Source organism: Brienomyrus brachyistius, chromosome 13 (genome assembly GCF_023856365.1).
Source record: "Brienomyrus brachyistius isolate T26 chromosome 13, BBRACH_0.4, whole genome shotgun sequence".
NCBI lineage: Eukaryota > Metazoa > Chordata > Actinopteri > Osteoglossiformes > Mormyridae > Brienomyrus > Brienomyrus brachyistius.
Genome location: NC_064545.1, coordinates 1,164,282 through 1,177,598, shown reverse-complemented (window position 1 = coordinate 1,177,598; position 13,317 = coordinate 1,164,282). Strand labels below are relative to the sequence as shown.

General features: G+C 44.1%; 1 protein-coding gene across 3 annotated transcripts in view; it reads left to right on the top strand.

Annotated features, from left to right (window-relative positions):
• The window catches only part of rpgrip1l (RPGRIP1 like), a 38,847-nt gene that overhangs the window by 8,695 nt on the left and 16,835 nt on the right, over positions 1-13,317 (top strand). For 2 of the 3 annotated variants that reach the window (XM_048972440.1, XM_048972441.1), the window contains exons 8-18: positions 781-886; positions 3,700-3,846; positions 4,112-4,185; positions 5,059-5,198; positions 6,923-7,029; positions 7,298-7,348; positions 8,142-8,321; positions 9,532-9,649; positions 10,802-11,254; positions 12,299-12,450; positions 12,573-12,939. In XM_048972440.1, coding sequence (XP_048828397.1) covers positions 781-886; positions 3,700-3,846; positions 4,112-4,185; positions 5,059-5,198; positions 6,923-7,029; positions 7,298-7,348; positions 8,142-8,321; positions 9,532-9,649; positions 10,802-11,254; positions 12,299-12,450; positions 12,573-12,939 — 1,895 coding nt within the window. Of the gene's footprint in view, positions 1-84; positions 258-780; positions 887-3,699; positions 3,847-4,111; positions 4,186-5,058; positions 5,199-6,922; positions 7,030-7,297; positions 7,349-8,141; positions 8,322-9,531; positions 9,650-10,801; positions 11,255-12,298; positions 12,451-12,572; positions 12,940-13,317 lie in introns of those variants that run through there. The other variant, XM_048972442.1, reaches the window with a different exon arrangement.

Genomic DNA, 13,317 nt, shown 5'->3' with positions numbered 1-13,317 from the left:
AGCTCTTGGATGCCTTCCCGGGTTTTCGTGCTTATTTGTCTTCTGCGAAAGGACAACCATCCGGTTAGTGCCAAAGCATCCTCTGGTCTTTTGATATCCGAAAGCATGTCGATGGAAAGGCTTGACGCTCAGCTGGCATACAGATGTTCTGTGGTTTGGAAGCCTGATATCTGAACTGAATGCCGATTAGCGGCCTTTTTCCCTGGTTCTCAAGAAGTTTCTCCCCTCGTTCAATATCCTATCTACTTTCAGTAGAAGTACGTTTCATTGCATATGTGGTTTTTATCAAAAATTGTTTATTCTCTGTAATTTTTTTTGTGGCAGTTGTTTGTTTTCATTTATGGCTGAAATAATAGTTCTCGGTGGCAATCAGATGGGGTAGCCGGTGGTCATATATTGTTAGTTAGTTTGACGTTGTGGTCGAATATTCATACAAATAAAGTTTTAAATATTCATGGATGCTTTTTTTCCCCCCTTAACTGGGTCTATAGCCATAGTTTATTTTTAAATCCTTCATTTTGTCAAACCATTATTGTAAAAACATTTTTGTTTATAGTAGAACTTTTTAAAATAGAAGTTTTTTTTTTTTTTTTTTTTTAAAGTGTTTTCCAGATTCGTGGCTTATTTTCTCAGGGCTACTAACATTTTTGTAAGAGAATTGAACATGTATATCAGCAACGCCAGCAGCCCAGGAAAAGAATGACTTAATGGCTGCTCTGCCCAGGCTGGACGTGACGATCAAGCGTTCAGTTTTACCTGATGCTGTTCTGATCTCTGCAGGTCAACCGTTAAGGACAATGTGGAGATGATCAAACTGCAGAAACAGCTGGCTGACAAAGGCAATGCATTCACAGTTCTGGAGGGTCGTTTTCTTCAGCTCCAGGAGGTGAGCAGATTGTCAGCTTCTAAAGTATCCACCTTTTAAAATATGCCTGCACAGCAGTGCCTAGAAAATTCAGCGTGTTCACATTATTTCATTTACTTACAGACTTCAAATAGAGTTGCAGCGTCTCCTGGAACCAGAGCAAAAATAACACATTTTGTCCTTTCATATTCATAAGCAGGAGGTGTTTAAGAACATTAAGACTGGCAGTTCTTTGAAATAAATCCCTACAGTTCTGGTATCACACTCATTGCACAGTAGTATAGCTTTTTAAATAATAGATAACTGTTTAATGGCAGCATGATTAATTGAACAAATGTTTTTTTATGTGTTTGGCTCATTTAACTCCTAAGCATTTCTTAACTTTTTATGGTTTTTAACAGAAGGGGACGTTGACCAAACATGATTAAGCTCAAAAAGCTTTTAAGATAAATTATTATTGTGATTATCTTGCCAGATATATATACATGGGCCCTGTCATTATTTCCCCAAAAAGCCAACAAATCTGTTTCGTATGTAAAAAAAAAAAACCACCAGTAAACTGTTGATGAGCATGATTACTGAAGATTTACAAAGCATTAGGAGGTTGGATCATTCCTGACCCTTTTCACATCTGACGGAAATCTGGGCTTCATAAATCAAGGAGTTAAAAAAAAAAATACAAAATAAGTTCTAGTTTAAAATGCATCAACAAAGATGTATAAGATTTGAGTGCATAACATTTATCTAAGCATTTGTTTATTTTATGGAGTTCTGACTGATGGTCCTCAGGCAGCGTTGGTTGGTAGATGTGAGGGTGTGAAGAGCCTGCAAGGAGTGCATCTCGTGCTTTTGTGGTTACCAAGGCTAGCTGATGGATAGTCTTGGCTAGAACAGTGTGTTCTAATTGCTGATATGAAATTACAGAGTCTAACTGACATGCATGTATATTTTAAGAGAGGCAGATTTGCAGATGTATTTTGGGTTATTTACTCATGCAGCACTCTTATCTGGATTCTAGGCGGGGTTTTTTTTTTCAAAACGACATTTTGTCTTGATGCTTGTCTGAAATTTTAGACTTCTGCTGCCTTTTCCATTATACATTTTTCTGCCGTTTATAGAGAAATCTTGTTCTGTAACCATTTAAAAGTATTTCATTCCATGTTAAATTAATCTTCAGTTACTTCATGATTCCTTTTTAAAATTTAGTCATTCAAATTATTGAAGCTTTTTTGTCTGCTCTTTAGAGATGAATATGCATTATTGTCATTAGAGTCCAATCCAATCCAGCTTTATTTATAAAGCACTTTAAGCAACCTGTACAGGACCAAAGTGCTGTACAGTAAATAAATTAAAAATAAGAACAAAATAAAACACATAACAAATAACAGATCTATAATAAAACAATATAAAAGAACATATAACTAACTAAAACAGTCAAAAATAAAAAAGCTGAAGCAAACATATCATAAGGTGTCAAAGGCCAGGGTATAGAGATGGGTTTTCAGATGTGATATAAAAACAGACAGAGAAGAGGCCTGTCTAATCTCTAAAGGCAGATCGTTCCACAGTTTGGGAGCCACTACAGCAAGAGCACAGTCTCCTGTAAGTTTATGCTTGGTCCTGGGGACATTCAGGAGCAGCTGATTGGCTGACCTGAGATAGCGGGTGGGTGTATAAGGCACTAGCAGCTTAGAGATAGGATGGGGCAAGGCCATGGAGGGCTTTAAAAGCAAACAAAAGAATTAAAAAATGAATCCTAAAAGAAATGGGCAGCCAGTGGAGTGAAGTTAAAATGAGGGAAATGTGCCGTTTATGGAGAAAATAATTTGATTATGGTCCTAAAAACCACTAAACCACAAGGACCGTGATGTGCTTTTTCCTTCATATTTGATTCCTCAGATATTTTGGGTAATCGAGAACTTGAGTGTTTAATTTTCTCCCCAGTATGAACTTGACTTGTTGGGCAGCTACTGGAAAGGTCATCCTATGTGTTCTAAACTAATAAACTCTTTATCGGCATTCCCCTTTGCTACTGAATTGATAGTATTGATGTCTTGTTGATCATTTCCCAGTTGATTTTACACACTGGAAATGTTAGTCCCAATGAGACTAAGGGCAGTTTAAAGTCAACAGTAGTTTCAGTATGCCTCAGGTTAAACAGAGGTCAGAAGAGTGTCAGAGACAGGCCAATGAAAGCCTCTTGTTGAGGTCTGAGTAATGACACGTACTCTGTCATAGACGACCACCTCTTTGTCCCCTGGCATTCTGATCTGCTTTGCTCTGGTCCCCAGGTAGACAAACCGGGTACTTCACTGTAGTGGCAAGGGTTGCCATTCCTACTCAGATGTTTGGCCAAAAGCCACACGCACACACACACATACACAGACACACATACACACACACATTTGTATTCCCACAATCCCTAGTTCAATGCTGCCTCCTGCTGGTGGACCTTGGCACAGCAGGGGATCGACCATGCTGGGTTGTAGTATAATCTGCTTAGCTCTTTGTCCTCACTGTAACTTGGAAAGAATGATTGAAATGGAATATGTCCAGATGAAATACTAGACATGTTCCCTTGTTAAGGTTTGTGCAGAGCAGAGATTTTTTTTTTTTTGATGATGAGGAGTCGCGAAGGTAGTAACCTCTGACAATTATTCTCTCGGACAGCTGGGAACATACTCTCTTAAACTTTGATTATTTATTTGTTCAGTGTGAGCTGTGCATGAAGTAGTGAGAAAATGTCATTTTCACATTCCACCATTTTGTGCCATTGTTTTAGCCGTCATTGCTATTGACATCCATGACGCTGCCTCTGCACTGCTTTTACACAGAACCAGAGGATCCTGAATGGCAGCCATAATGCAATGATGGCCCAGGTGGAGGAGCTCAGCAGTGAGCTGAAGGAGGAGCAGCTGCGGAGTCGTGGCCTGGAGAACCAGCTGCATGCCAGCACGTTGGTGCAGCGCCGCACTGAGGAGGTGACACACTGGTTGGGGTCTTGCGGCATGTGATTTCTCTGCTCTAAGATGGCTGCTCTCCTTCCAAATGAGCCTGATATAGGGCTAGGTAACGAGTGTGTCTCCTAGCTAGACACTCCAGGAAACGCTCCTATGTAAACTGTAGTTTGCAAACCATGTTGATCTTCCTAGATTGCTGGTGGTATTTGCACAGTTGGGAGATGAAAAGCATTATGGGAAATGTCTGAATGAGCACGATTTGTTCTCCGTTTCTCAAAATGTGCAGCTTCAAGAACGCATCCTTGATCTGGAGAAGGAGCGAGATCTGCTCAAGGAGAATTGCGATAAACTATTCAGCAGGTGAGGGGGTCGAGGTTCGCATGTCGAATCAGAGGTCTGCCTCGCTTTTCAATGCTGTTAAACATGGTAGACCTTCTTGACATTCCAGAAAATGAACAGAACCCGATTTAAACGACAGAATAAATGATATACTTGCGTTTTATGTTTAGCACAATCTTGACCATTTTACAGTCCCTGCTAACAATTAAATTCCTTCTCATCTGCTATCCAAGCTCTCTTATGCTGACTCATGTGTAACATCGTAACAATAGGCATTAAATTTAACAGTTTAATTGGCTGCACTCAGAAACACAGAGGCGGCTTTGTTTGTATGGTGGGCTAGGCAATTACCAGGCTGCCAGTCGGCCCGGGTGCATGTGTGTGCGCGTCTGCTGCCCCCACTCCAGCTGTCTCGCCCGCTGCCACCCTACATGCTTCCCAGGGGTCACATGGGAGGCTGCCCTCCCCTGCCTCGGGGGGGGGGGGCGTGCCCAGCAATGGATTTGTCAGCAGCCTGTTTGCTTGGGTTTGTTTGGACCTGCACTCCCTGCTGGGATATGTAACCGAATTCCATCCACCCCCCCCCATCCCACAGTTTTGTTCCCCCGCCAGAATCCTTGGCTACGAAGCTTGAAATTAAGGCCAGTCGTCGTGCCTGTCCCACAGAGGCTTTCATGTTCCCAAACCGCAGCCTGAGCTAGGCGCCTTGGTCGCAGCGGCAGCAGACCAGCATTTGTTTGCCTAATTCCTTAGACATGATGACAGTGGTTCCTGAGCCACAAGAAGCCCCTACCCCAAATTATGACTCCAACGTAGATAGCTTCCAATAGTCGTGCACCGCGTGCGTCTTCATTACCCATGTTTGTGTTTAACCCTGTTTGCCGGTTGTCGCAGCGCCTTTGACGTGACCCAGGAGCAGAAGTGGAAGACCCGGGAGCAGCAGTTGAAGCTGCAGATCGTACAGCTGGAGGTGGCCCTCAAGGCTGACCTCGCCGACAAGAATGAGATCCTGGACAAGATCAAGCTGGAGCATGGTGATTACTCCCGGTTCCCCCGTTCTGGTCATGTAATGCGATTCCTCCCGTAGAACAGCATTAGGCAGCTGACCACGCCCCCAGTAGATATTCATGCTGCCACCTGGAGCAAAATTATGCTTTTCTGGCCTCTGGGCAGGATGGACGGTCCTGCTGTTGCAGGAAGTGTCCTGAGACAAGAACTTTCCGTAAATGTCTACTGTTGCTTTTTTTGTATGTTAAAACCCTTGTTTTTGGAGTACTCGAGCCAACAATCACAGCCACCGTAAGCGAGCTGGAATCGAGTGATGGAGCTGGCAGCAGGGAGGCACTGCAGCTATCAGCCTGTATGTGTTTTATGGGCTACGCTATACAGAACAAAGAGGTTAAATAGCAAAAATCCAACATTCCCAATCACATCTTTGCCGCAAAGTTTATCGTTGCTATACTCAGAATTCCTTTTTCTATGATGTGGTCTGAGGGGAATAACCAATGTTTGATTCTTATTCCTGTCCATCAACAACAAGAGCTTGTTCATTTAGGTTAAATAAACTGTTGAGGTCAAGTGGTCAAGCAAATGCCATAGCAGGCTAACCGAAGTAAGGCTGGTTTCCATAAATCTCTGGTAGATTGACTGGCGTGGGCTGAAATGGCCTGGGATATTCTTCAGGAAACTACACGTAGGTTACCGTGTTGTCATGGAGCCTGTGACTTGATTTCTGGTTCAAACCTATACCCAGTTGTTTATCCCGCTGTCTTGTTAGATCCGTCTCACTTGTGAATTCACTCATGGTTTTACACTCCGTCCAGCCTCCCATTTTCTCGCTTTTTCTCTGCTCGCTAATTTTCTCAGGCGACGTTTCATGGTCAGCCTTTGTGAAAACACACAATCATGGATTTGTGGGAACCACACTACTATAGTACTGTAGTTTATTTTGGGAATGTCAGATGGAAAAAAGATTTGTTTGGTTGGGCAAAACCATGGAAAAGATATTTTGCATTTATTGTCAGTGTATGTTCACAGTATTTTGGAAGAGTTCTAATTTTTTTTTCTGCGCTCCTTTATGATGTTTTGTGGTACTTCTCTATCTGATACAAATCATAGCGTTAAATGCCAGTTTAAACATCCTTCTATGTTTCAAATCCAGCTCCATATCTTGCTTTTTTTTGTTTAACGCTTATTTTTTACCATAAGGCTGAGTAGTCAGGCCATATTGCTCTTAAATTTAAGTCAGCCACGGTATAATTTTGGATTCTGTGTCAGGAGTCTTGTATGCTATAATATCCTCTGACGTTTTCAGTGAGTATAATAGTCTGGTCCATACATTAAGTCTGTTTATCTTATTGGTTTTGCAATTTCTGTTTGAAAATGTTGAATAGAAACACATGGTTGTCTAAAATTCTAAATATACTCCACACACCTTAGTGTTAGAGTAAATATTCTGAAGAGTAAAGAGTGTTTTAAATTAATATCATTAATCTATATAAGAGCCAGAGTTAATTACCTATAAGTGCTTAAGGGGGTTTTGGGATAAATACAATTTTCTAGCCCTCATTAAGGTGTCGGTGTTTCCCTAGAAATGACCCAACTGATGAGTGAAAATGGGGGAACTTATCTGGTCTTGGAGTTCCAAGATGTTTGACCTGAGTTAGAAAGCATTTGCTCCAATCAAATGTCAGAGAGATGCTAAGAGAGGCACCCAGGCCATAAACATGCAGGCTGTTACCAGGTGTGTTTATTTCAGAGCAAAATGAGCGGCTGTCGCAGGAGAATCGGGAACTTCAGCTACGATTTCTTGAGCAGAAACAGCAGCTGGAAGAAATGAAAGATCGTGTTAAGTTTTTTTCCAAGGTATAAAAAAAAAATAAAGCATACAGTTGTGATTATAGTTTAACCTACATTTATTTATTTAATTATCCATTTCTGCATTTATTTATTTGCCTTTGTGAGAAATTGTAATGTTTAGAGGAGTGTTATAAAAAGTTGGAGAGACTGACAGAGCATAGCTCTGTGCTGACATTTAGGTATTTATGACATTCCAGGAGTTGGTGTAATGTGCCAGAATTTCATTTTTCACATGAAGAGACATTCAGTCTTTACTCGCTGTGTTTAATTTCAGGAGAGTGACACTGACATAGCCGAGCTCAGCGAAGCATTGTTGCTTATAAAGGTAAGTGCTTGGGAGTCCATCCCTTTCGTAGAGACTGTCTCCTAAACCGTTACGCCTTGGAATGAGAGCAATTTGCATCACTACCATGTGCCCTCAAATGCAGGGTGCTGCACATGTACAAATGTCAGGTTAGTTAGACGGTGCACAGCCTCCATGTTTTTGGAAAACATTAGTGTTGTTTCAGGCAAAGCATTTTTGTTTGATTTATTGAAAAGTCTTTTTTTTCTGATTGCTCATGAGAGAAGCCTGGAAAAATATCAAGCATGGCACAAGGTTTGTACAGATAAAACATTGGGAGGCTACTTGTTATTTAAGCTCCTTAGTGACTACATAATGGGGCAGGCCAGAATGGAGGACACCCCGTAGGTAATGTGACAGTAATTGTTATTTCTAAAAGTGTCTGTCCTGGTTACCGGGTGCTTTCCCATTCAGGGGCAATCTGCCAGAATTGTTCCATTTCACATAAGCTTTATACTAGATTATTTTCTATTTGAACATTTGCTATTCTCATGTTTGTGGAAATACAAAACTGCTGACATGATTATATTCCTCTAAAGTAAGTCTGCAATCTATGTAGAGCTTGACAGTGAGTTTGGGTGTGGACATTAAAATTTGAGTACTTGAGTGCTCAGGTTTAATTCATGGAAACTGCCAAGTCGGGTGTAATTCACTCATTGTGATGTATGATTATAGTGGTTTTCAGTAAGTGCTCATATGTGCCTGTGCCTCGCAGTCTATGTTGTGTAAATGACGTAGACTGCAGCAGGTTAATGCTAACACTGTTCTCTAACAGGCTCGTAAGAGCCAGCGGAATGGGGAGCTGAGCTTCCTGCAGCAGGTGGACGAGGATGCGCAACGAGACCTGGGCCACTCGCTGGCGGAGCTGCAGGCCGCGCATGCCGAGACAGTGCAGGAGCTGGAGAAGACGCGCAGCATGCTCATTCTGCAACACAAGATCAACAGGGACTACCAGGTAGTACAGAGCTCGGTGCGTGTGGCACTAGGGCTCTCAGGCTGGATGCTTTTAACACTGACATCAGGACTGATCACTTAACTCGGCCATCAGGGTGCTCATACGCTAATATCTGTAGAAGGGGGTGAGCTCATTACATCCAATCGAATTTACTAGCTATTTACAGCCCTTGTCGTTTTTAATAAAGTAGCCATACAGTGTATGTATGACCTCTTGTTCTGTAGGACTCCTTGCTAAGCAAGAGGAGATAAAACGTGAAATGTTCAGCGTGGAGGTATCTGCAGTCTTAGAACAGGTTAAATTAAGAGCAACACGTTGAATTCCATTGTTGGAATTCAGGTGGGTCTTTGGTTTTTAAAAGCTGGATGGACATCATGCAGAAGGTTACAGGCAGGAGGAGAGTAACTGATACATCTGATTGTCAATGTGATGCTGGCAAAGGAAAGAAAATTGTTTGTGATGCATTTACACAACAGCAAGATGCAGCACTAGGCTTAATCCCAGGGAGAATGGCGAGTGCGTCTCCTAGCGAGACCGAAAGATTCGCAGCAAGAAATTTCCAGCCGCAGTCACGGTGATTTGGGGGCAGCAGGCGCGCAGGGATGTTAAGCAGAGCGACTGCGCTCATCGATATGGCCTGATGCAGTTCACAGCACAGAATTCAGGAGAGACTGGCGAAATCTGCAGCCTGTCACGCGGTCTCCCGGTGCCATCTAAGTACCAGCTGCAGAGAAACCAGATCGGGCCCTTCTCCGTGTTTCCATTTAGGGCCCAGCAGGGAGGAGGCCGTTGGTTGAAGCTGCCCGACAGTGTCCGGCTCCGCAGGCGGCCCCCTTGGTCTGTGGGTTCCTGCGGGAGCTTTCCTGCGTATGTCGGCAGGACCTGACGGCTCGTTGCTTACCAAAACGGTTATAGAAGCAGAGCTTCGGTCTGCACGTGTTTCCTGGATTCGTCAGGCTTACTTTGCCATGCTTCCTGCATTGGTTTTTCCTTTTCCTTTCATTCGAGCTGATGGGTATTAGCTGCTCTGTTGGCCGCTATCAGTTAGTCACAGTCTCTTGGAATTACATCAGCCGTCACAGAAAAAGCGCCTCGTCCGTTACCTGGCACCCTCTCTCCCGTGGTCCTGCTCACAGCACCACCGCCATCTGCCATCTGCCAGGACAGCAAACCGTGTTGTTTTATTAATTTTTTTTTTTCTACCTTTTAGACAGAGGTGGAAATTGTGACCCGCAAGATGGAAGACATTAAAATGGAACACGAGCTGAAACTCGATCGACTGGCCCAGCTGCTTGACATGAGAGCGACCAGAGTCAGGAAGCTGGAAGGTATCAAAGGCACAGAGACATATTTATTCGCAGAACATTGGGCCCCTGTTTATTTTGGGTTCAGTCTTTGATCAGTGCAAAACACATTTGTTTATCATTATTGTGGTGCTCAGCCCTGTGCCCCCCCCCCCCCCCCAGTCCTGTACCATTGAGGAAACCTCTCAATAATGTAAGAACAGCTCGATGGTTTCACATTCTGTTCTGGTGCATGTGCACTTAAATTTAAGACCCTTAGTCACATGTAGCATGATCAGCAAATATTCCTACTTTGATTGACATTTTTTTTCTTTTGTTGGAAATAAGGCTGCATGGTGGCTCAGTGGGAAGCACTTCCAGGGTTGTGGGTTCAATTCCCACCTCCACTCTTTGTGTGTGGAATTTGTTCTCCCGGTGCCGTGTGGGTTTTCCGGTATTCTGGTTTCCTCCCACAGTTTGAAGACATGCATTTAGGCTCATTAGCGTCTCTGAATTGCCTGTATTGTGTGAGGACGTGTGTATCCAGGATGTACCACAGGCTTGTGCTCCACGCTGCCTGGCATAGGTTCCAGAATCCCCCACCCATGGCCCTGAGCAGCATAAGTGGTTGGAAGATAAATGGATGGGTGAAAATAGAGATCATATTTTTCATAATCAAAGTATAGATTTCTGTACCTGAGTTGGGGCTGATTGCGTTTGCATGATATAATCAGACCAAACACACAGGCTGTGGTCATGAATTTAACAAAAAACAACCGAAATGTTTCTGTTTATATGTGTGTCTATGTCCAGTGTGTCATTTTTGCAGTAGTCTTCCAAATTCACTAAAGATAAACATGTAAGTTGGATCATTCTGTGATTTGGGGTGTTTCTTAATTCTACCATATTGCTTCACTTTGATCTCTGTGCTCTGCTACTGTTACCAGCCCCAGTATACAGGCCATGTGAGCTCCTCCATAGTCCGGTTGTCCAGCCGTGTTCAGTAAATTGCATGCTCACTCTTTTGTTTGTTCACCGAATTTAGGGAACGTTTCATCGATCATCCATGCTTATCACAGAAGGACATGTGTCAGCCTGTAGTCCATCATGTCAAAATAATAGTACAGAACTAAGTGTGAAAATCAGTTTCTCTGAATCAGTCTGTTTTCCTGGTTTTGATTGGCAATGTTTCTCCAGCTCAGCTGAAGGACATCGCGTATGGCACCAAAGCGCACACATTCAGGGCCGAGATCGTGGAGCAGGATGCAGAGGCAGAACTCGAGGAGACCCTGCACTTGGAGCGAGGGGAGAACCTGTTTGAGATCCACATCAGCAGGGTGCAGCTCTCGCTGGGGGCCCTGGAGATGCTGGCGGACCCGGAGCCATCTACCTTCTGCACATTTGCTTTCTACGACTTCGAGCTGCAGGCGACCGCGGTGGCACAGGGCCCGCAGCCGGTCTTCAACTTCACGTCCCGCTACACGGTGCGCATGGACGACGCGTTCCTGCGCTACCTCCAGACTGGCGCCATCACGCTGGAGCTGCAGCTGGCCAGCGGCACAGACTTCCGCACGGTGGCCGCCTGTCAGCTTCGGCTGCACCAGATCCTCGAGCGCGAGGGCAGGGTGTTCGGCACCATGCCCCTGATCGGTGAGTGTGGGACGCCGGTGACGTGTTTCCTGCGACCTCCCAGGTGAGTGCGTTCTGTGACGAGGCGGCGGAGAGATCGCTGAGGTTCACCGCTGCAAGTCGATCGGACCTGAGCAGATTTTGTTTGGCTTTCCAGATAATGAAAAATGTAAATAATGGCTTTGAGCAGACAAGTGGATGAAAGTGTGCTTGTGATATTCATGTGATATCTCCAGTGTCTGGGTCTTGACAGAGGGGTCTTCTGTACTTTCACTTGTATTGCTCATCATTTCATATACAGGAAACCGGGTAAAGTTACATCATTACCAAGCCTAGTGTTCTTATACACAGAAATACATTTCTAACTTGAAAAAAAAGTGCATGACTTTCTGTCTTATACCTTATAATAATAATGATGATAATAATAATAATAAAATAAAATTATATATTTGATTTCTTCTTATTATTATTACTGCATGTGTATATAATAATGACTATTCCTGCTGCTAGCTTTTTGCCTTTGCGGCAGTGAAGTATCTAAGCTGAGCTCCCCGCCCCTTCCTGCCCGATAGCGTGTTTGACTCCTTCAGCCAGTGTGCTGTGTGTTGGGACCGTTCGCCTGCAAACACCAGCCGCAGCTGTAACTGCAGCCTTTCTCTGTGCGAACATTAAGCTCGTAAGGTTTGAGTCTTGAAATACCCGAGTTGCCAGCCAGTATGTGTTTTACAAGGGAAACCTCACTGCGCCTTAAGTCTCGGTGGTTTGGTTTGGCAGTGGGACATGGCAACACTGCTTTGGTGTTCGCTCGACTCATTTGACCGGCTTTCCATGATCAGAGAAGAAAACAAACAAGGAGGAAAATGTATAAACCCAGCAGCTGGAGGTTGGTTTGACATAAACAAAGTAGCAAGTAACAAGGAAGAAGCAGTGCTTGGTTGTCGATATTCACGCGGTAGATGTTACTGCTTATGAACAGTGAGCAGATGTGGTAATGCCTGGTGCCAGTTAGGGTACCCGTGGAGAGCAGTAGCACTGAAGGTTGTCTGCTTTGATATTTGTTACCAGGAGTGGGGGGAGAGGTCCAGTCCTTTGGCACACTGGAGTATTGGCTTCAACTCAGGCTTCCAATGGAGCAGGCTGCCCGCTTGTACCAAGAGCGTTTGAAGGCCCTGGGCTACCTCACCTCTGGCCAGTGGGGGGAGCAGCAGTCCCAGCAGGTGTGGCGTTGATTCATGCAGTTTCCGAACTAGTGGCTAGCACTGTGTTGTCAGCATTTCTGGCTGGTGGTTAAGTCCGGGCTTCTCACATAATGTTCCCTTTCTCTGGCTCTTATCCCCAGGTCTTAGCAAAAGGAAATGTTCCCTCCATGGCGCCCGAGGATAGCGATCTTAACGAGCTCCGTATCACTGTGCACTGCTGCAGCAACTTGAAAGCCCGACAGCCCACCACCCAGCCCAGTCCCTATGTGGTCTACAAGCTTTTCGACTTCCCAGACCACGACACCCGCATCCTGCCAGCCAGCAGCCACCCCCAGTTTGACGACTGTATGGTCTTTCCCCTGCCCATGGATGGAGGTCTGGACCGCTATCTACGGACCGAAGACCTGCAGGTTTATGTGCTCGATGACCTGGAGCCGGAGAGCCATCTTTACCTCGGAAAGGCCAAAGTACCTCTCATATCTTTGGCCCATGACAAAAGTATCACAGGTTAATGTCTTTTGTGAACATTCTCACTAAGATCAAAATAAATATCACTTTAGCTGAAAGGAACATAAACTATGACTGTTAGGAACCAGAGAGCGGATTAATGGATCCATTGACTAGACTCTACTGAATTTAACTACAGTGATGTAGTAAAACTTGAGGCAGAGGATGTAGTCAGTCATAATGAGAACCTCAGACGGTCAAGATCAACTTATGGAATCAATAAACCATTAGCAATAATCACGTGGGGCTGGACGGTACACTGCCAGTCAAACGTTTTTGCGTACACTGAAATTTTCCTCATTTACTCGTTACTCACTTAGCATTTACTATATACCGCCTATTCTTTGCTAACCAATTAATGTACAGTATGTTCACCTT